Raw genomic sequence first — 23,947 nt, forward strand, 5'->3', positions numbered from 1 at the left:
CCAAAATGCTACCAAAAAAACTGTTAGCGATCACAGGGATCAGGCCTGATTCTGCGAACGCTGCATTTATGTGTTTAGTGTTTTGTAAGTGACAGTGATCGATCGATACTGCACTTGGGTGGGCTGGGCTGGGCCGGGCGGAGGGGCAAAACGCAGGTGCTAGCAGGTATCTGGGCTAATCCCGCTAACACTGCATTTTTGGGAACCCTAAACTGCTGGGGATGCTAATATAGATCTGATTGGATCAGATATTGATCCGTTCAGATACTATACCACTAAGGGAGGTGTACGGTGCGTGCGTGGGTGTTAGCGCTACCGGCGCTAACCTGACGCTGCCTGGAGCGACGCATATCACCGCCGGGCGATCAGGGGGCTAAACCTTTATTCGGTAATAAACGGTGGGTGCCCTGACACTATAAAAAACAAACTAACTAACCAGCGTCACCTGTAACGGTTATACGGTGATCAGTGGTGAAAGGGTTAACTAGGGGGCAATCAAGGGGTTAAAACCTTTATTAGGTGGTATATGGGGGTCCCTGTCGCTATAAAACGCTGACGGCAAACCTAAATATTTACGTCCCTAAATAGCGTCACCAGCGACATTAATACAGCGATCAGAATAATGATCGCTTAGCGACACTGGCGACAGGGGGTGATCAAGGGGTTAAAACTTTATTAGGGGGTATCCTAGACCTACAGGGGGCTAATACTAACTGCCCTAACACAGTAACTGTCACAAACTGACACCATGCAGTAATCAGAAAAATAAAACTGCTTGGTGTCAGTGTGACGGGGGAGGGGTGATCGGGGGGTGATCGGGGGGGATCAGGGGGTAAAGGGGGTGTAAAGTATGCCTGGCATGTTCTACTGTGTGTGTGTTTGTGTAACTCACTCGGATGTCTTCTCTCCTCGGCGCCGGAACGGAAACTGCCGAGCCGAGGAGAGATGACATCACATCCTCTGCCTCTGTGTACTACACAGAGGCAGGGGAAGCATCTCATTGGCTGGGAGCGATTGCGAGGGGGGGCTACGATCGGATGGCCTCCCCCTCATCTCTGATCGCTGCCAGACCAAAGGCGACCGCCGCTGGCACCAGGGGGGGTCCGATCGGACCCCCCACCTGCGGGAAGGCAAGGACGTAAATGTACGCCCTTTTGCCTGCCCGTGCCGCTCTGCCAACGTATATCGTCGTGCGGCGGTCGTCAAATGGTTAAAGAGATTGGGATGGACATTGGGATGGAAAACTATTAAATACTTTTAAATATAACACACGCTAGCATACTTCAACAGACCTCTGAAAAAGAATATACCATCACAATAGCGGTGTTCCCCCAGCTCTTAGGGGGTCTAGCGGGAAATTCTGCTACACGAGTCCCCCTGGTTAAATACAAGGCGCAGCGCTGGGGTAATAAAGAGGAAGGGGAAAAGATAAAGGAGGTAATATGAGAGGTCGATCACAAAAAGCAGCTGAACCCAAGACCCCAAGAGAAAGCCTAAATTCCAGCACAATACAGAAATATCTTAAAGACCTTAGTACAAAAAGTCCAGGATTGGATAAGAAACAAACAGGAACAAAAGAGAAAAAGAAAGAATTGGCGAAACAAAAGGGGGAATCGGGGGAGAATCCCAAGGACGACCTGAAGCAGACAAGAGTGCCTGATTGCAGCAAGATGGAGGAGCAGAGAAACATTGCGCTAATCCCAACCAAGTCAGACATGCTGGAAATGTTTTCCAAGTTAGAAAACTCTATAAAGTCAGAGATATTGAACGTGCGGACTGACATGGGCCACCTGCTGCAAAGAGTTGAGGTGGCAGAAGAAGCATCAGGAAACCAGGCTAAAGAAATACTAGAATTAAAATCGCAGATGAAGAAAATGCAGAGCGATTATCGCACCCTGTTATATAAAGTAGAAGAGCAAGAAAATCAAAGTCGTCGCCAAAATTTGCGGATTAGATCTCTACCCGAACAACTGAATGAAGATTTGGTGATCAAGATGAAAAAAATCTTTAACCCAATCCTGGGCAGACGGGAGGATGAGGCCCTAAAGATAGACAGGGTACATAGGATTAGAAAGCCCCCAAACCTGAGACAGGATGCACCCAGAGATGTTATCATTAGATTCCACTCATATGAAGATAAAGAAAAGATCTGGAGGGGACTTCGGGGAGCCCCCCCAGTTTGTTTTGAGAGTACGGAATTACAAATATTTTCGGATTCATCAGCAGGGACTCTGGCGTGGAGAAGACAGTTAAGACCGCTGCTTGATCAACTAAGAAAGTCCAACATAAAGTACAGTTGGGGATTTCCTTCATCCCTAGTAGTCTGGAAAGAAGGAAGATCAATTAGGCTGAGATTCCTGGAAGACCTACAGGACTTTTGTGAAAATTTGGGCATTCCCGAACCGGACATTCCCAGTTAAAGGATGTAAGGACTCTCATTTCCTAGACTCCAGAGAGGAGCTTGTTTTCGGACTGGGGAGTATATTGGTATAGGGCTTATCTCTTCCTTAATTTATAAATTATAATTAATATGATTTGGGATGGTGGAGGGGCTGGGGGGGTGGGGGGGACTAATACAGGTAAAATGTGATGCTGGTGTGGGGGGTCACGGGGAAGGCGCTGCCTGGTTCGGGTCCGGGTAAACTATCCAACTCCCTGAAGAAATTGTATTTAATTAACTACATACCTTTATTGGATTTAATCAAGCAAGAAATAAAAAACATGTCCACGCGCACACTCTCTTTGATCGGACGCATAAATATAGTAAAAATGGTGTTGGCCCCGAAAATCCTTTATAAATTTCAGATGCTTCCAATTTCCCTCCCACAGCCATATTTGAGAGCCCTGCGAGGCCTAATTGTGAGGTTTGTCTGGTGTAACAAAAAGCCACGAATATCATATAAGGTTCTGACTAGGGGGAAAAAACAGGGAGGACTTGCCCTTCCGGATTTAAATAAATATTATATTTCAGTGACACTTTCACAGGTTATGGAATGGTCAAGGGCAGCATCGGAAAAGAGATGGGTTAATATCGAACACAGTTTGAGTAGCACACACTTAGGTCACATTATATGGAACCCCCCAAAATATAGAGCACTTAGCACAAACACATCGGACATAACACTCAATACACTAAAATTATGGGATCAGATTCACACTCAAAATAAATGGTATTATAACTCTCCTTTGATTTATTTGAAGGATAATACATTTTTTGAACCAGGGACGAGGGAGGTGGGGGGGATTGGATTAAGAACGGTAACACACAATTAAAGATTTAATTAAAGAAGGTAAATTTCGCACATTCCACGATCTGAAAACCAAGACAGATCTAATGGAGATTGATATGTGGCGGTACATCCAGTTGACACATTTTGTAAAGAAACTTCCGAAACCAATTAGAGGTGAAGAAGACTATAGGCTGCTCGAGCAGATTATCTGAGAGAAAAATCTAGAAATATAATTTCTCGACTGTATAAAATTTTAATGACCAGAGAGGAACTGGATGTTCCTCCTCATATCAAGAAATGGGAAAGGGAATTGGGGACACAATGTAGTAAACAACATGTTATGAAAAATTTTGAAAATGATGCATACCTCCTCAGTTAGCATCAGGATGATGGAAACAAATTTTAAGTGCCTAGCAGGGTGGTATGCGACACCAGACAAACTTAGCAAATTCCAACCGGAGAAATCTGGGGAATGTTGGAGAGGGTGTAAAAATATCAGCACAATGGCCCATATATGGTGGAAGTGTCCCACCATTAAAATGTATTGGAAGAAAATTATACTCTTAATAAAGGAAATTACCAATAAGACTATACAGGAAGACCCATGGACCTGCTTATTCCATGGGACAGAGGAGTCAATTAAGCAATATCAAACATCTATAGTTCCCATTTTGTTGGATGCTGCCAAGAGTCAGATTCCAAAAAAATGGCAGAAGTCTGAGAGCCCTAAAATTCAAGAATGGTTGTTCTGCGTAAATGAAATTTGCATAATGGAGTGCGTGGAAAATCCCAAATGTATCCTGAGTACAGTAACTGCATCCATGAGACGTCTCTTCTGTTTATATACAGAGTGTAATGATCACCCCCTCCTCTCTCTCTTTATACAGGGTGTAATGATCATCCCCCCTCTCTCTCTTTATACAGGGTGTAATGATCATCCCCCTCTCTCTCTTTATACAGGGTGTAATGATCATCCCCCTCTCTCTCTTTATACAGGGTGTAATGATCATCCCCCTCTCTCTCTTTATACAGGGTGTAATTCTCTCCTTTCTCCCATACAGATTTTAACCTTAAATAACTTTGTCGTCAAACCCGGTCACAGTGTGGAGGTGGTGGGATTCATTCCGAAGGACTGTAAAAGGTAGGTGAAGATTCTATCCTAGTTTTTTCATTATACAATATACATCTGCTCTCTGTATGATACAGTATTTTGCCAAAAGTAGTAAAGTGTTCTCTATATACAGTACATCCTACTGACCCCTCACTGGGAATTAGGGGTGTGTGCTCCCTCAAATACCCGACATCAGATTGTTTTGCTCAGAGCAAATTTAGCTCAAACATTTGTGCTTCTACATTGTGACAAAATGTCATCCTGGATAAAACTTGCTACGTCTGATAAACCCGGGATGGTTCTCTGTTGCCTTTCCCTAGTGCTCCCTTCTCTGCAGCTCAATTCATGCTACATTGCCGTGTCCTATTGGCCAATTTTTGGGTCTGGACCCTAAAGCATACTCTGGCCATTTGTTCAGAATGGGAGCGGCTTCAGTGGCTTCATGCCAAGGGGTCCCTGCTCATATTGTCATGAAATTGGGTTGGTGGAGGTCGTCATGTTTCTCTAAGCATATCCCTGATCCACTGTTTGAGATGTCACAAGCTTTTGTCAATATGGCTGGTTAATGAGTATTTAGTATGTAACAAATCTTTGTTAAGCTTCGCCCTACTGTGTTTTATTTTTGCCCCCTTTTAGGCATACTGACCACGTGACCTCAGCACACCTCAAGTCAATGTTCTCTGTTTCTCTTTTCCTTTCCTATACTATCCATAGATAAGACTTCGAGTACAAGTGTAAGGCTGACCGCAGGTCCGCCTGTATTTGTAGGAGGAGTCAGGCCACATAAAGCCTGCCCTCTGTTGCCTCCTCCCCTTGGTGGTTGTAGGCTCACATGTCCCACCCCCATTCCCTTTTCTGTTACTTTTTACTTGTTACTTTTTTATTTCATACTTGGGTATGACCCTTTTTGGCATACTGACCACAGCACACCTCAGGTCAATGTTCTCTGTTTCTTTTTTGCTCATCCTATACTATCCATAGATAACACTCCAGGTACAAACATTGTTGTCTTTCTCTCCTTATGGACCCCACTAAAGATGTCATCAAAATTTACAGTAGAAAGCACTTTGTCACAATCCCCTACCTAGTTAGAGCCCCAACACCCTTGGAATGGCAATGGAGTGAAAGGGCACAAATTAGTGACTTCTCAGCTCCTCCATCTCCCAGCAGTGATTCAACGACTCGGCTCCCCTTCCCAGCTTTAGTTGGTTAGTTCAGCTCCCCTTTTCCCTCCCACAGATGGGACTTGGCATTCTCAGCAGTAGCTCAGCTCCCCCTGTTCCCTTTCCTAGAAGTTGCTCAGGTCACTCTGCTCCCTCAACACTGATCACCCTTCTGTCTCAGTAGTAGGATAGAAGAGCTGAGACCAGACATGAATTACTTCATTGTGACACTCCAGGATGAATTGTTCCACAGTGGCTACAACTATAAATGTCAGTGAGGGATTGTCTTAAAGCTTACTTACTGCTTGTTAAGAATATGTAAATACCCGTATGTCCATATCCAGGCTACAGGTTCACTTTAGGTATTTTTTTGGTTTGGGGACATGTATTACCAGGACCCCATTTGTATAGAATTATTTTTATTTTTTTATAACAATAGTGTTTATTCAGTTTTTGGATTTACAGAAAATAAAACAAAAACCAGGAACATTATTTAGCATACTTCTACAGATATCATTGACTGTGGTAAAAGATAAGGAAAGAAAAACAAAAAAAGGAGGGGGGGGAGAAAAACAAAATTATAGGTGAGAATAACAACTCTCAGGGTAGTACTTTAACTTACAGTTACCTCGTCCCAGCCTGGTTCATAGGAACTATACCTTATGCAGATGGCACTGTTTTCCTCTGCCCGACACCCCCCTAGGAGCTTGCTGTGACTAGGCGGAGGTGCAGTCCCTACAATTCAATATTTATTTATTTGCTTCTAACGTTTTGGTTCCGTTATCAGCTAAACCCCCGAACCAGACTAGGAAATGGAAGTGTCAATGTTCATTATCAGTATGAGGACTTTAATAACTGTATAGGACTCTACTGTTAAGTTATAGTATTATTGTAGCATGTGTACTACCCGACTTATATAATATTTTACACAACTATATGGGATGAGCTCAATACGAGTCATCAACCCGTTAAAGTAAAACAGTCTTAACAAAGAACCTGAGAAGAGAAAGAGAAAAGAGAAATAGAAAGGAAAAGAAGGGGGAAGAGAGAGAGTAGGAAGGGGTAAGGGATAGGGAGGCGGTGTGGATGCGCTCCTGCCACGCCGTGGATGCCACAATCGTTCAGCATCCTACGTATTAGTAAGGTACCTTATCCAGGGATCCCAAATTTTATTAAATCCAGTCATCTTACCCTTCAAGATTGCCGTAAGGCGTTCGTTCACCATTATCCATGATAGTTTGGCTTTTAGTAAGTAAAAGGGGACTGCGTGAGACCTCCAGGACTTGGCTATTGAAATCCTGGCCGCCACAAATATGAATGTGATTAGTCTGCGCATTGACTTTGATGCCCCCTCCACTGGGCGTCCCAGCAGCGCGTGCAGAGGTGATTTAATTAGATTCACTTGCGTGAGGGAGTATATGAGATTATACGTGCATATCCAAAATCTCCTCACTTTGGGGCACGTCCACCAAGTGTGGAACATAGTGCCGTTTACATTACATCCTCTGAAGCACCGGGGGGATGCCCCTGGAACGAAAGTTGCTATCCTCTCTGGGACCATGTACCATCGCATCATTACTTTATAATTTGCCTCTATCAGGGAGGTATTAACAAGCGACTTAGATGCATTCTGTATTATTTTGCTCCATTCTTCCATGTCCAGATCCATATCCATGTCTTGCTCCCATTTATGCATATAATACAGTTTTGAGGTAGATAAAGTCAAGATATTATATATCTGTGATTATATGACCAGTGTGCTCATCAAAATTCCTACAGAGGCTTTCCATTGGAGTGAATGTGGTAAGATCAGAGGTGCGATTCAATGTCGCCAAGAAATGCCTTATCTGGGTAAAGCGAAAAAGTTCTGAATTTGGAAAGTTATATTTCTCCTGTAAAGTTGATTTCGACAAAGCACCTCTGTGGTCACAAAAATCTGCAATGCGCATTAAACCTTTGTTGGTCCACCACAAGATATTTTGGGGTTGGAGACCCGGAGTGAACAGTGCGTTTCCGAATAGGGGGACCAATGGGGTGTGTTGGGACTTAAACCTGTGGGCTGTCAGCAGTCTGTCCCACAAGTTCAGGGAGAACGACAAGCTCGGGCACATCATGGCCGGCCTGTCCTTCGCCTTCATCCACATTAAGTGACTAATCTCTCTATCAGGATACAGAGAAGATTCGATTGACATCCAGAGCGGTCTAGGCTGTCTTGTGTGGAATTTGATTAATTGGGACATTTGTGCTGCTTGGAAATATTTGAGAAGATCGGGCATTCCCAGGCCCCCTCTCAGCTTTGGTGTATATAGTGTTCGCCTGTTCACTCTGGGTCTCCTGTGTTCCCACACATAGTCCAACAATCTCCTCTGGAATATCTGTAAATCTTTCCTTACTATTGCTATTGGGAGGGTCCTAAACAGATATAGCACCTTCGGTAAGACCGTCATTTTAATTGAGCACAGCCTTCCAAACCATTGAGGAGGGTTATTCGACCATTTTTTGAGATCATCTAGTATTTTCCGAAATAGTGGGGGATAGTTATGTTTATACAGTGTAGTAAGGGTAGGAGTAAGGAAGATGCCCAGATATGGCATTGTCTCCTTCTGCCATTTAAAAGGGTAGGATTGTTGCAAGGCTTGAATTATGTGTGTTTGTAGAGAAACGTTAAGCGCCTGAGTTTTAGAGTGATTCACTTTGAGTCCCGAAAATTCTGTGAAGTGTCGCAGTACTACCTGTAGATTGGGTAAGGAGGTAACCGGAGAGGAGAGAAGTAGTAAGATGTCGTCCGCGAACATTGCACATTTGTGCTCACGGTCGCCACATCTCACCCCCAGTATATCCTGATGTTCTCGGATTTTAATGGCCGATGGCTCCAGGGCTAAAATAAATAATAGGGGGGACAGGGGACATCCCTGTCTAGTTCCTCTAAGTATCTTTATGTTTTGGGATTTATATCCTTTGACTACTAGATTTTCTGAGGGGTAACTGTAAATTGTTTTAAGTGTGGTTAGAAAGTGAGGTCCAAACCCATATTTTCCCAAAATGAATAAAAGATAGTCCCAGGATAGGGAATCGAACGCTTTGTGTAGGTCTAATGAGACCAGTAGTGCTCCTCTCCGGCCCCCTCCGTCCCAACCCGAGTTTAAGGCAGAGATTATGTCAATAATGCGTCTAGTTTGGTCAGGGGCTTGTCTATTCGGGACAAATCCCGTCTGGTCAGGGTGAATATATTTCGATATGAACGAATTCATGTGAATGGTTAATATCTTAGTCAGTATTTTGAGGTCGACGTTGATCAACGATATGGGGCGATAGTTCGCACAGTCACCATAGTCTTTATTCGGTTTAGGGATAACATGTATGAAGGCCTTATTTTTATGGAGTGGTATCGGAGATCCCTTTCTTAGTGAATTATAGAAAGCGCAAAGATGAGGAGTCAGAATTTCTGTGTATTTGCGGTAATATTGGCCTGAGAATCCATCTGGACCCGGTGACTTCGACGGATTCAGGGATTTAATAGCCGCCGCTACTTCGTTTGCCGTAAACTCTGCCTCCATCACCTCAACATGGTCATTAGACAGAGTTGGGAGTGGTAAGTCCCTCAGGAATTCTTCTACTTTGTTTGCATTAAAGTCCTTTGGGGAGTCGTAGAGTTTAGAATAAAATGTATAGAATTCCTGAAGTATAAGTTGGGGGTTTTGTGTCACTTGTCCCGTCTGCAGTCTCAGTTTAGGGAGCACCGGGTTGTAAGGCCTTGGGTTAAGTTTTCTTGCTAATAATCTATTTGGTTTGTCCCCCATTGTGTAATAGCGGTGTTTAGCCCATCTGACATATTTTTCTGCTTTGGTAGTGAGGCTCAAGTTTAACGCTGTTCTTGCTGTATCGATCTGGTTTCTAAGATCCGTTTGTGGGTTGGATTTTTGTTCTTGTGTTAGTCTATGTAACTCTCCTTCTTGTTGAATTGTTTGAGTTTGTTCCCTTTTGACCTTGCTAGCTAGCTGTATTAATATACCCCGTAAGGTAGCCTTATGAGCTGCCCATACTATCTCTGGGGAAGAGGTCGAAAGGTTGTTTTCTTGGAAATATTGTTGTATGGCTGTTTCAACTTCCTTGGCAATTATAGGATCGCTCAATAGGGATTCGTTCAATCGCCAAGAAGGCTGTCTTGACTTAGACCATAGGTCTGATAGAACCACTTGGACTGCGGAATGGTCCGACCATGCAATTGGTACTATTTTGGTCGATGAAATGTATGGGAGTAATGGGGATAGCGTGAACAGGTGATCAATGCGCGAGTATGTTTTATATACATGCGAGTAAAATGTGTAGTCCCGTTTTGTAGGGTGGACATCCCTCCAGAGGTCTATCAGGTCGTGGCTATGGAGTAGACATGCTAAGGTACTGCTTTGTTTAGGGGTATGTTTCAGGAACGTCTTTCATTTTTATTTTTTTAAAGCAAACCCTTTATGGCTTTAAGTCTCCAAAAATTCTATTATGAAGGATTAAAAGTGACAGAAGTACCTCTGATACCCATGGGAGTACCACTGGTGAATGACTCCAGTACGATATCCAACAAGGTCAGCTGAGCAGAATAATTGCTGTTTCTGTCTTTTTAGGTTTTCCATAAACTTCGGAAAAGATGAAAATAATTTGGTGTTACACTTTGAACCTCGATTTGACTTCCGTGGAGACAAGCACAAGATAGTCCTGAACTCAAGGGTGGACAGTGTCTGGGGACAGGAGCAGAGGGAAAGCTTCTTCCCCTTCCAGGAGGGGTCAGACACCACGGTAAGTCTATGCTGGGAGGGGCTGGCTAATGTTGGATGGTGGCATCACTGTTCATATTGGACACAGAATATCTCTCTGAATGATGCAGTAGGCAGCCAGTGATGGCTTCAGTGAAGGTTATATAGGCTTTGCTATGATGAGAACCTCCCACATGGGAAGATTCAAGGAATTTCATCATGCTGCCATTGTGTGCTGTGATATACTGCCTAGCGAATTGTTGCTGTTGGTCATATCACTGATTGTCAGAATTATGGGCTTACAAAAATGTCCAGGTTTCATTTCTGTTTTGTGCATGTATGTGTTCTTGAAAATTTTATTTTGTGACATGATTAAAGGAAGAACGGGGGCAGCGGATCAGGAAATCCCTGACATGGAATGTCACTATAGAGTCTCCTGTAAAGGCTCAATCTGGGGAGTAGGAGACTGGTTGGGAGCTGAAGTTCATTGGCATGTTGTGGGTAGGTGGTTTTGTTGTGGTTGTCGCCTCCCCAAAGCTTAAATCCTAGTTGAGCACCAAGCAAGGGTCACATGAGAGGCCTAGCACAGGGTTGGTCCTTTTGGACTACTTTAGGCACCTACAACAGGATCCCTTTAGTACACGTGGGTACTTTTGCTCTTGTGCCCTAGAACAAGTCTGAGCCCACCTTTGGGGAATACTCAACCTTGAGGTGGGCCTCATCTTTTAGAGATGACTGTAGACTTGCACCTTACCTGATCTCCACTTATCTCTCAGGTCCCCCATGACAATATACACCACCTCCTGTAATCTGCATTTAGAAGGGATATACGGAGCTCTGTCTACATCCACCCATCAAGTGTATCATGGCTACCTCACTCCCAGTAATGATATGGGGTCCTGCCATGCACATGGCATGGAATCCAAGCATGCACTTCAATACCTGGATACAGGCTGGGGACCACTGCAGTTTGAGCCTGTTCATGTTGCTATGGGAGATGGACCACGCACATAGAGAGTACTGACTCCTCCTGCAAGAGGCTATCCACCCTATCTCCAGCACACACATGACAGACTGCTTATATTTTCCTTACCCTAGGTAACCCTTGCATCTTCACACCATTGTGTACTGATGTTTTTGTACCTTAGTGACCTGAACCATGGGATGATGCAGGTTTTTTGCATTACACCCAGGGCTTTTTTTCAGGGGGAACTTGGTGAAACTCAGTTCCACCACCTCTGGCTCAGACCCTTTGGTGCCTGCTCACCACAATCACTTGTAAACACAGAAGTCTGGCTTCTGTGTTTACAAGTGACTGCTGTGCACTTTGTATGCAATGCAATCCTGGTATTTAATGACCGTTTAAGACCCTCCTACTGTTTTTGGGAAATTTGACTGAACACGCCCACTATTTGATGTGATTTGAAGGGTGTGTGTAGGGGGAAGGGTTTTGTGGGGCCGTGGTTAAGTTCCAACACCTATTGTTTGAGAAAAAAAGCCCTGATTACACCCTTTTAGGAAACTTCAGACCAGGTGGAAACAAGGTTCCAAAACTTTACTTGAGAGTAGGGCTGAAACAATGAATCGATCAACTATGAAATTAATCAATTACTATTTTCATAATCGATTAATTGGCCAGCTGATTAGTTGGCCTGCATACAGAATGCATTATTTGTTTACATATCAGGAAATACAGTGCAGCACACATACAGCTCAGTACATTAACCATACATGTCAGTAAGTGCCTGAGAACTTGATACAGAGCTTAATACCACTTTCTCGACATGTTTCGCTTTCTAAAGCTTCTTCAGGAGATATAATGTGGCATCTGATCAACTATAAAATGGAAAATAAACAAATACTCATGTCTAAGGTATACATAGTGACCATATTAAATTCATTTAGTATACATCAATTCAATATATTCTAGTATAAACAATTGCAGGGCATGAATATCGAGACAACGTATGTCAACAAAGTTGCAGAAAAAATAAAACAATACATCTGAAAATAATGTGCATACACAAGTACAAAAAAAAAACACCTTACCAGCGTTGTTGAGACTGGAATTGTCTATAGGTATCAATTTAAAACTCGAGATTTTGCAAAGTGCACAATGCCTTCCAGCCCTGACTCCCTAGCAGGGTATGCAGAGAGGGGCAAAAAAATCTCTATGTGTAGAGTAGATGAGTCTCTCTGTATAAACCGTTGTGTCAACCATTGGAGTCAAAGGAAAAAAGGATAAGTATAGCAATAAATTACAGTAAACCACCCAAGGGCAGTAGCAACTGAAAATACCTCGCTGAGTAAAGAAATAGAATCAATAATGTTCCAAAATCGCATCCAATGGACGGTTAAAAGCAAATGGGCCTCTTGGTGAAGGGTTCCTTTAAAAGAAACAGGAAGTAACGCTGCTCAGCAAGATGTTGAAATGACCCCAAGCCAATCCTGCGGGTCAAGCAGCATAAACAAGCGCTGTGCTTCCCATGGCTGGGAACCTATAAATTCAAAAAATCAGCAGTCAAAAAATGGGGGTGCTGAGTAGGAACAGATAGAGATCTATTTTCAAATCCATGGCTTAAATAAGGTTTGAAGACTTACTTGAAAAAAGTGGCAGGAAGAAACACAAATTGGTCCACTGGAGAGACCGCAGCGTTGCCTGCTTCACATCAGAGGGGAATGACAGAGCAGGGGCGGGGACACCTCCCGACCTCCGAAGGAAACAAGGACTGGAAAATAAATTAACCCGGACCCATGGGACCCAGCTGGTCCTCATAAGAAGGGCACAAAACTGTTGGAATATTGATTAAAGACCGGCAGTCTAGTGCCCTGGGTGTCCGTACATCCCAAAAACAAAAAAGGGAGGAAGGGGTGGAAAGGCAAAATGCATTAATAGCAAACTAAGTAAAAATATAGAAATATTTGTAAATAATAACAACTAATTTTATATAAGGTACGTGGTTGGTACATGGTTGGTTCAGCGTTGCCTGCTTCACAGACGGACGGGAATGACGGAGGGTGGCAGGGGAATCCCCGCTTTATACCCTCTCCGGCGAATTGAATTGAATTGATGTATACTAAATGAATTTAATATGGTCGCTATGTATACCTTAGACGTGAGTATTTATTGTTTATTTTCCATTTTATAGTTGATCAGATGCCACATTATATCTCCTGAAGAAGCTTTAGAAAGTGAAACATGTCGAGAAAGTTGTATTAAGCTCTGTATCATATCTTCATAAGAAATATTCTGTAAATATTTAATATTGTTTTGCTTCATGTCTGTCTTTTTTTAAAGATTTATTAATAAAATATATATTTTTTATCTTGTAATTCTTCACTTGTCTACTTGGCACCCTAAAAGTCCCCGGCCTTATTGGCCTCAAGTCCCTCTTTCTGTACTTTTCATATGATATTGGGATGTGGTGTTCCTGTTTGACTCCTCCCCTCCATTTCTTTGCCTGAGAACTTGTGAATGTGTGAGGAGCAATGCGTCATGGGACATGTAGTCCTGGGCAGGAAGTGAGTGGTTCTAAAGGCAGAAGTTTTCTTTACCTTGCTATTGGGGCACTCTATACTGTACTTAATGCACAGCAAAAAGCAGTGTAGAAACAGATCAAAAGCAAACTGCATAGGTATGTACCGAGCCTTATGCTGGCCACATGGATCAATTTTTAGATGAGAATATTTATATGAAAAATCTTTGTATATTCGCTGAATGAAAGAATGTTTGCAATTTTAACTTGCTTTTAACATTCTGTTTTAAAACCAATGTAATTTCTGAACGAAAACCACATACACTGTCTGAAAATTCCTCTGACCAAGAAGTTTTCTATTTCTAAATTTTCCTGTCACTGTGGTTGAAAACGAACGTCGATTTGAATGATTCCAAAATCGAACGAACGTTCTTAAAATTATTGTTTTATTTTTTTTGAAGGAAGACAATGTTTTTGTATGCCCAGCATATAATATATTAAAGTTCTGTTTGAAAATCTGAAAAACAGTCAGATCTTTTTTTTATTCAAAGAAAAAAAAAAACAAAGAGTCTGATGATATTTACCAGATTAAACCTCCAATAGTATATACAGTATATCTCTTCTGTCTGTTATTCTCAGAGTGGATTAGAGTTTTTGCTCCCTAACCATATAGTTGGTTATTTATATTTACCACTGTATAGAGATATTTAAGAATAAATTGCCTTTTTTTTTACATATTAACTAAATTATACACCACACTTTTAAGGTTATTAATCGAAACAATAATCGGCCAACTAATCGATTATGAAAATAATCATTAGTTGCAGCCCTACCTGAGAGTGCAACTGCTTACAAAATCCAAATGCAAGAACCATTTCCTGGTATGGCCCTGGCTCGAGCTATGTGCTGCCCTGGCATACCTGCAAAGGCAGAGTCCATCAGTGGCACTCCAGCAGCTGGTGTTTTTGGGGAGGACCCCAAGTTTGTGATGAGCTTTACATCCCAGTAGTAGAAAGTAACTTTCTTCTACTCCTCACGGGTGCTGTCCTCCATCGCTCTTGCTTATGGGCACTGAGCCTCTGTTGAGGAAACTCTCAGCTCTACCCACACCGTTGTCCCTAAACCAGTGGTTCTCAACCTCTCTAGTGTCAGGACCCCTTGATAAAATTTCACAAAGTTGTGGGGACCCCTAACAGTAAAATTATTTTCATAGTGTGGGTTGTCAGCACCCAAGGCAAGACAAGTAATTTGCGCCCCTAACCCATGGACATTTAGCGCTCCCTGAGTCCCTTCCACTCGCAGAATAATCACAGGTAGTGTTACTCACTGTGTCTCTGGCTTCTCTATGTCTCTTACTTTGAGGTGTCTTGTAGCAGGGGCACCTATGCTGAAATCAGGAGATAGGGTCTCCTCCAGCCCCTCCCACTTCACATTCCTCACCAGTCAGCTGACCAAGTCTCTGCCCCCCAGCCATGCCGTGAACTGAATGGTCGGCTGCAAAGAGGCTGAGTGGTCGGCTGCGGGCTCCAGGAACAGTTCAGCTGGGCGGCCACTGGCTCCAGGGACAGCACAGCTGGGTGGCCGCAAAAAGGCTGGGAGAGCAGTGCAGGCTTCAGGAACAGCTAAGGATTCGGTGACCCCTGGCAAATCATCATTCGACCACCAGTTTGAGAACCACTGCCCTAAACGTTCTCTCAGGCCTATTATTTATTTCACAAATTATCATTTACCCCAAGTTACCATAGATGGGACCCCTTTCAAGTATACATATGAATTGGAGCCATGGCTGGGACAGTGGCAGATCGGGGCCCTTATCCGGACAAACTTGTATTTGGGTCCCTAGAAAGGGGAGATTTAGAGTATAGACACAAGAATTAGATATTTTGCTGACATTTGTTTAGTGATCTGCAGAAGACATAGTATTAAAAATAACCGTGGCATAACATGTCCATTGTTTTACATTAAATATCATGCCAGCCCCCTAGGACTGTCAAAATGCCAGCGGTGTCATGGTACTTCTGCACAGTTCTCACCCTTTTTTTTGTGTGTAGATGCTTTGTAACTGACATGGCATAAAACAGCCCTTCAACCTTTTTGCCCAAGAGGAACCCTTGAAAAAAAATGTTATGGTCTTGAACCCCCTGCTAAAACCAATTCATTGGTGGTCAGCAGGAAAAAAAAATGCCCCTTACATTGGTGGCCAGTGGTAAGAATGTCACTCTTACAGGCAGCAAAAAGATCTTTGTCATGAAGCTGGCCCCACCAAGTGGTTTTGGGCCCTGAAGTATTCGGGCACCATCAAATGGGAGGTTAATCAGCCACAGCTAAAGGAATCGAAGAAACCTCTGATGGAAACCTGGGTGAGACTGGAGTCACTGTATGCCAGCCAAACTGGCCAACAACTATTAATCTCCTGAGGGCTTCATTTATTATTCTAGGTGACAAATACACCATCCTCAAAGACCCGGTCACTAAAACATTGCAGCACAGAAGCACATCCTCCATTAACCATTTTCTGCCATATATAATATAATCTACACACACATTATCTTGTGTAAAGATTTTTGTTGAATTGAATGGTGTGGTGGTCTTTGTCTTTATTGCCAACACTCATATATATTTTTATTTTATAGTCCAGCACTATGACACTATGCTATCTTTTCTTACAGGCTGGCTTCCAGTTTGAGAAAGACAAGATCATCATAGAATTAAATCATCTAAAGCCTCTCACGTTTTCAGCCCGCTTTCCCATAGAGGAGATCTCATACTTGTCTGTGAATGACCTCCAGGCCAAGTCCATCACCCTATAATGAAGAACCCTGCAATAGAGGAGCCACCTGTCCCACGTGTCCATACCCAGACTCTGTAAAATGACCATAGTGGCTGACAAAGAAAATATTCTTTAAGCCTGTCTTGCAAACCCCCCTCCAATCTCCATCCTTGCTGCTCATGTAGCCATACATTGTGGTTTGCTCAGTTCATGTGCTAGAAATGAATTTCATCCACATTTCAAATAAAATTCAAGGATCTCTATTGTGTCTGATCAAACCAATCATTTTATTTGGTGCTAAACTGACTTTGGATTGATTGCCGTAGTTGTAAGTTGCTGCTTAGTGCATAGCGCCCCCCCTGCTGGAGGTTTGTTGCATTACTTCTATATGACACACAATAACCAACAGAGGGTGCTAATGCTACATTTTCTGCCTGCATAGTCTGATTTCCAGTAAAAACTTTGATCTTTTTGCACTTTTTTTTCTAGCTTCAGACGAAGCTGTATACACATTTATTCCAAGCTTTAACATAAATTTCAATATTCATTACATGCTGAAATTTCACAAAGTCCAAACTCTTTAAATACAGAGAGCAGCTGCATTGGATTTGCCCAGTACAGGCCGTGGTTGGGTATGGGCAGAGAATGTAGTAGTACCCCAGTATGGGCAGTGTTGGGGGTAGTAGTTACTGGAGCAGCTTTAGTCTCAGTGTAAGGGTAATAGATTAGAAGGCAAAAGATTAGGGGTAGTAGTAAAAACCTAGTAAGAGTAATGGTAGCAGCATTGTAGTTTTATATACCCTCACCGGCCACTTTATTAGATACACCTGTTCAATTGTTTGGTAACACAAATGCGTCTAGATGTGGTGAAGACAACTTGCTGAAGTTCAAACTGATCATTAGAATGGGAAAGAAAGGGGATGTAAGTGACTTTGAACGTGGCCATGATTGTTGGTCCAGTAAAAACTTTTTGATCTCCTATATATTTTAATCTTTTCAGGCTCCAGACTGAAAGCTGTATACAGTTATTCAAGCTTTAACCATTACTGAAAAATGCATTTCACAAGGTCCAAGCTAGTTAAATACAGAAAGGGCAGTGGGTTTGCCCAGTACTGGCAGTGGTAGAGTATGGGCAGTAGTTGTGGCAGTGAATGTAGTAGTACCCCAGTATGGGCAGTGTTGGGTGTAGGTTGTAGGAGCTACTAAAGCAGCTTTAGTCTCAGTGTAAGGGTAGTAGATTGGAAGGCAATAGATAAGGGGTTGCAGTAAAAACCTGGTAAGGGTAATGGTAGTGGTGTTTGTGTGTGTGTCCGATGCTCAAACTAGGGCCTAGGGGGCATAGCCGCTGACTTCCCCCATTAGCATGGCGGGGGGAACTCGAGGGGCCCTACACAGGGCTGGGGCGCTGACCGACTCTGCAGAGAAAGAAGCAGCTGTGGAGGACCTCCATTATTGCTGCTGCAGAGGAGTTCAGCAGCAGCTTATCCTGTGAAGAGGGAGTCCAGTGAAGCAGGTGGGCACCATGCCTCTGAACCTGGTTTGTGAGTCCGCTCTCTGATCCTGTCACCGGCAGCCCTAGGCAAGACTAACAACATCCTGGCCACAAACACTCCCCCTCCCACCCTGGGGGGTGTTAGTCTCACCTAGGGCATGAAATAGTTAAGCACTATGTATGTACTCATGAGGGCTGCTTAAAGATACTGTACCCCAATGGTTGCCCTGACCTTGCAAGTCCCCTGACACTCTGGGTTCAGACATTTCAGTCAAATACATTATAAATGCAGACACAGAATAGTTCAAAGCAAACCACATAAGTTTAAATTTCTGCAGTAAATGGATTCAGTGAGGATGAACCAGGCAAAAGAAATCTGGTTAGTATTGTACACTTTAAATGAACAAGCAAATGAATGATCGATCCACGTACTCCCTGAGAATCAATAAAAGATCATGGCTGCTAAGCCCTGACACCGTGGTCAGTTTACGTTCCTCCATCATCCGCTCTCTCCTCTGTCCTTCCCCCCACCTGTCTGCTCCTGTGTCAGTAAAAGTGATAACACCAAATTTAACACACCTGCTCCCCATTCACACCTAAAACCTTGTCACATTAACAAATCACATGACACCGGGGAGGGAAAATGGCTAATTAGGCCCAATTTGGACATTTTCACTTAGGGGTGTCCTCACTTTTGTTGCCAGCGGTTTAGACATTAATGGCTGTGTGTTGAGTTATTTTGAGGGGACATCAAATTTACACTGTTATACAAGCTGTACACTCACTACTTTACATTGTAGACAAGTGTCATTTCTTCAGTGTTGTCACATGAAAAGATAGAAGAAAAGATTTACAAAATGTGACTGAGGGGTGTACTTACTTTTGTGAGATACTGTATTTACCATATACGCCTGAGCCAACGTCATCTGTGCATGCGCACTGAAGTAAGGGCATGATTGTGCCGTGACCATCAGCTCCCATGTGGGAGTGATGTCACGTGACTCCGGCCAGTCACAGAGCCCGGAAGGAAGAGAGGTGAAGATGGACGGGGACATCACGGGCTTCGTTTGCAGGTAAGTGGCACATAATGGGCTACTATGCATCACCCATTATGCTTTTACTTTTCAGGGAACAAAAGAGGAAGAAAAACCCATCAGAAGCCGCTATTAGAAGAGCATTGAATGGGTATTCAGCATCCACTTCAATAGTCAGTCCTCATCATTAGCAGGATTCACTGGTAAAGGGGCTCCATATATATCATAAAACACAAGAGCAACACCGACATAGCGTAATCCTGTTTATTCATGTAAAAATCCCCTATACAGCAGTGTTCCCCTTAATCCTAACTACATACATTGTAACATATTGAAACAAGCAAATAAACAAGCCCAGAGGGCGCTGTCTCCATGTCTAGCCATCCAGGATGGGATGTGTGTTTCCCTGCAGACACCACACTATCTTCCTGGTGGATGGTAGCAGACAGTGGAGCGCAAGCGTCACTTCCGGATCGTCGTGTAGGCCACGCCCTGACCTGTTTTGTCATCAAGGATTTCTACAGAGGGTGTGGCTACACAACATTACAATTGATATAAATACAAGTGCCCTAAAGATCTAGCCAATCAGGCTCACCCAGTTACTGATGACAGCCGTCAGGCTTTGCAACCTGACTGGCCATAAAATCAAGTGCCTCTAATCTCTCAGCCAATCAGGCGCTCCTAGCAACAAATGACAGTAATCAGCCGCAGCGTCCTGATTGGACAAGAGCAGTGAACTATCACAAGCGGCACAGGACAGATACAAACATAGCAATGTCACTTGTATTTAGATAGAAAATATACATAAAGCAGTGAAGAAGCAGTAAGGGCGGTAGTCATGGTGAAAGGTAGAGACCTAGAGCAGTACAGACACATTAGAGCATAAATATAACAATAAAGACCAGACAAAATGCAGGTGCTCTAAGCATCTAGCCAATCAGGTTCGTCCGGCAACTGATAACGGCCGCCAGGCTTTGCAACCTAACTGGCCACAAAATCCAATGCCTAAAAACTCCCGGCCAATCAGACACTCTTGGCAACAAATGACAGCAAGCAGCCACAGCGTCCTGATTGGATAAGAGCAATGGAATGTCTCAAACGGCACAGGACAACTGCAGACATAACCGTGTTAATTGCATTTGTTAGTAAATGTCTACAGCGTAGTGGAGAGGCAATATAAGGCAGTAGTCATGATGGGAGATAGGAACCTCGAGCAGCACCAGCACATTAAAGCATAAATATATAGATAAAAAGCGGATCATAAGTATAAAATTCTAAGACGGATATGGAATAAGTAAAAAGCATTAAAATGGGCTCATATCAGTGCAGCTCATAATATCAATAATATATACGTCAAGATACATTAAATTGAAACTTAAAGCGGGGTTCCACTCAATTTTTTAACTTAATCTTACCCCCTTCAGTTAATTGCATAGATGTTCAAGTCCCGCACAAATTTTTTTTGTATCGCTGCTTGTTTCAATATGTTACAATGTATGTAGTTAGGATTAAGGGGAACACTGCTGTATAGGGGATTTTTACATGAATAAACAGGATTACGCTATGTCGGTGTTGCTCTTGTGTTTTATGATATATATGGAGCCCCTTTACCAGTGAATCCTGCTGATGATGAGGACTGACTATTGAAGTGGATGCTGAATACCCATTCAATGCTCTTTTAATAGCGGCTTCTGGTGAGTTTGACCCCCTGGGGGAGTGTGCATCACATGGTGGAACATGCTTTCTCTCTGGTGAAAGGCGCACGCTTGGACATCAGTGATTTTACACCTATAAAAACCTTGAACTGTCTTCATCATTACCTTTTATATAGAGACTCTTATTTTTGTTCTGGCCACTTACTGTGATATTTTTGTGGCTTTTATTTTAGCGCTGTTTTTAGTATTTTATGATCCAGTGTTTGATTGCTGGACCTTTCACTACTTAGATAGATAGATAGATAGATAGATAGATAGATAGATAGATAGATAGAGAGATATGAGATAGATAGATAGATAGATAGATAGATAGATAGATAGATAGATAGATAGATAGATAGATAGATAGATAGATAGAGAGATAGATATGAGATAGATAGATCTATTTCATATCTTTCATCAACTGCCCCCGCAAATGCTGCCCCCCCACCTGGGATGCTCAGTCTAAAATGCCCCAGTGGAAAAAGTGGCGAGTTGAACTGTGGATGGGGCAGAAGAGGTGTGTTGTGGATGGGGAGGTGTGTAGGTGGGCTGTGGATGTTGGGCACAGAGGAAAGCAAAGAGGTGTGCAGAGGCGAGTAATTGGTGGATACTTTGAGGGGTGGAGGATTTTTACTTGGAGAGGACAAGGGAACTTTGTGGTGGGCAGAAAAGTATACAGAGTTCAGTATGTCATGTATGGCAGGGTATGCAGGGTGCAACAGTGAGGATTTAGTAAAATACCTTGTACATTACCTAGTCATAACTGTATGCTGTGCTATACATTACATACCTCTTACAGTCATAAGTTACATTAATGGCCCCTGGACAATACTAATGAATTCTGAATTCTGTACAATGGGTTTTACATTACGTACTCCTGACCCCTGACCACTGTATGCTGGACTGCACATTACACTCTATATTACATATTCCTGACCACTGCACTCTGTACACAGGGCTATATGTTGAATATAGAGTTCAGCACTCAGGAGTATGTAAGGTACAACACAACTGACAGAGTGCAGTGGTAAGAAGTATGTAACAGCCTAGTATAAAGAGAACAGGGGTCATGATTATATAATGTATAGCACAGTATACAGGGGTAGTGGTTAGGAGAGTGTATAACTTGCCTCAGATTATGTATGTACAGTGTCCATTACATACTCCTGATCATAGTCTCTATGCTGTGCTGTATGGTACATACTGTACCTTTTCATGTTGTGTACTGTACATATTTATGGCTACTGCACTCTGTATGATATGCACTTCTCTGCAATGCACAATACATACTCCTGAGTCCTGTACTCTTTGTGTTTCACTTTTCTGAACCTTGTGCCTTCTGGGATATACACATTTCTGAGTCTCGATCACACCCACTATTTGGCAACCGTGTAATTTTCACCTCTAAATGAAAGTGCGGGTGGGGTTGTGGGTGTGGCTGTGGGTGTGGCGTTGGCTGGGGAGGGTGAGTTCCAGCACCTATTTTCTGAGAAAAAAGCCTTGGGTAAACCAATTCATTTTTCAGTGGAAAAAAAATGCCCCTTATATTGGTGACTGGTGGTAAGAATACTCCACTTACAGTGGTGGCCCAAATGCCACTCTTGCAGGCAGTGAGAAGGATCATTGGTGTCATGACGCTGGCCCTGCCAAGAGGTGGTGGGCCCTGAAATAAGCACACAATCAAATGGGATGTTTATCCACCCCCCACTCAAGGAACCCCTTGAAGCCTCTGAAGGAACTGGGTGATTATGGCTGGTGTAGAGGGACTCAACTAGCCAACTATTAATCTCCCGAGGGCTTCAGTCATTGTTCTAGGTGACAGATACACCCTAGACATGTGCGATTAGTTTTGTGTGAATCAGAAATTCGTACATTCGTAAGGATCCAAAATACAAATTTTTATGCATACCAATTTTGTATGAAATTTCATTTACAAACTTCAGATAAATTTATCATAACGAACTTTCGTTGGGTTCATAAACTTTACGTAACAATAACAAATTCGTATTTCGTAGGAATCCAAATTGAATTTCGGACACGAATTACGAATTAATTTTAATACAAAATGGAACAAAACACATTTATTGATGGCGCACATACACCCAGACCCTGTCACTAAAATATTGCAGCACAGAAGCACATCCCCCCCCTTTTTTTCCCTTTCCATTAAAGGGTTTGTAAAGGTAACTATATATTTATATATACACATAAACTGCATAGATTGGTAATCTACATATTTTTACATCCAAAATTTATATTAAACCTGTTTTCTGTGTCTATTTTCGGCACTTCCTCCTTTGCAGTCTCGTTCGATTGCCATAGCTTCCGGTTGTTGGAGCGCGCTCCCTGCCACTACGTCATAAGTTAATGGGAACTACAATTTCCTTTATGCTTAGCGGCATCGCGCATGCGCAGTGCCGCTTTTCAGATGACTGTATGAACGAGCCTTGTTCTCACAATGTATAACAGCCTTCGGTGCAGACACCTCCCAGCATTCACGCCCATTCCTGCCTCCCCAGAATGCCCATATTATGTAAAAAAATACAGACTAACAGAAATACATTAACAATATTGTATTAAAAATGTATATTCAAGGAATGACAGTAATTGTATAAAGCAATATAACATTTTTTTTTTTTACATTATTTTATACATTTCTCTTTTTAGGTTGTTGCAGCTGCTGCTGGCATTCTCTGAAAGTCTTCAGCCGACGAACTGCAGACTAGAGACACTTTCATTTCTAAAAAAAGGGGCAGAGTAAAGGCGGGGCTGTGATGATGAGATCCTGATTTTAATAAAATGGCATAGGAGGCGGAGCTACAGCATCTTAGACATGCCCACGGTTCCCGTGCCTGTGAACGCAGACAGCGTCTCACCGCGGGGATGTAGTCCCAGTGGAGGGGGGGCGCACACAAAGGTAAAGCCCATTCAGAACGGCTCTGATGTTGGGGCAAACTTCTAAGACAAGGACAGGAAGTGGCAAAAAACACACACCAAAAAAAAGAAGCACTTCCAAATGAAAATGAAGGAAAAGGTAAGTGAACACACAGTACACTACCTTAAAGGAACAGGATTAAAAAAATAAAAAACTAACCTTTAGTATCACTTTGACTGTTTTCTGCAAAACGTAAGACAAGCTACATGCATCTATCTTATGGAAAGATTTTTGTTGAAATGGTTTGGTGGTAGTCTTTGTCTCTATGGCCATCACTCATTGACTTTTTATAGT

The 23,947-nt window shown here is 42.8% G+C and overlaps 1 protein-coding gene across 2 annotated transcripts in view; it reads left to right on the forward strand.

Moving 5' to 3' along the window:
• LOC141102659 (galectin-1-like) overlaps positions 1–16,765 on the forward strand; it is a 36,757-nt gene extending 19,992 nt beyond the window's left edge. Inside the window, exons 2-4 of one of the 2 annotated variants that reach the window (XM_073591568.1) lie at positions 4,292–4,371; positions 10,121–10,292; positions 16,395–16,765. In XM_073591568.1, coding sequence (XP_073447669.1) covers positions 4,292–4,371; positions 10,121–10,292; positions 16,395–16,535 — 393 coding nt within the window. In that variant the 3' untranslated portion in view covers positions 16,536–16,765. The remainder of the gene's footprint in view (positions 1–4,291; positions 4,372–10,120; positions 10,293–16,394) is intronic. The other variant, XM_073591569.1, reaches the window with a different exon arrangement.
• Positions 16,766–23,947: the final 7,182 nt, after the last annotated feature.

The sequence above is a fragment of the Aquarana catesbeiana genome, linkage group LG07, assembly GCF_042186555.1.
Source record: "Aquarana catesbeiana isolate 2022-GZ linkage group LG07, ASM4218655v1, whole genome shotgun sequence".
NCBI classification, from domain to species: Eukaryota; Metazoa; Chordata; class Amphibia; order Anura; family Ranidae; genus Aquarana; species Aquarana catesbeiana.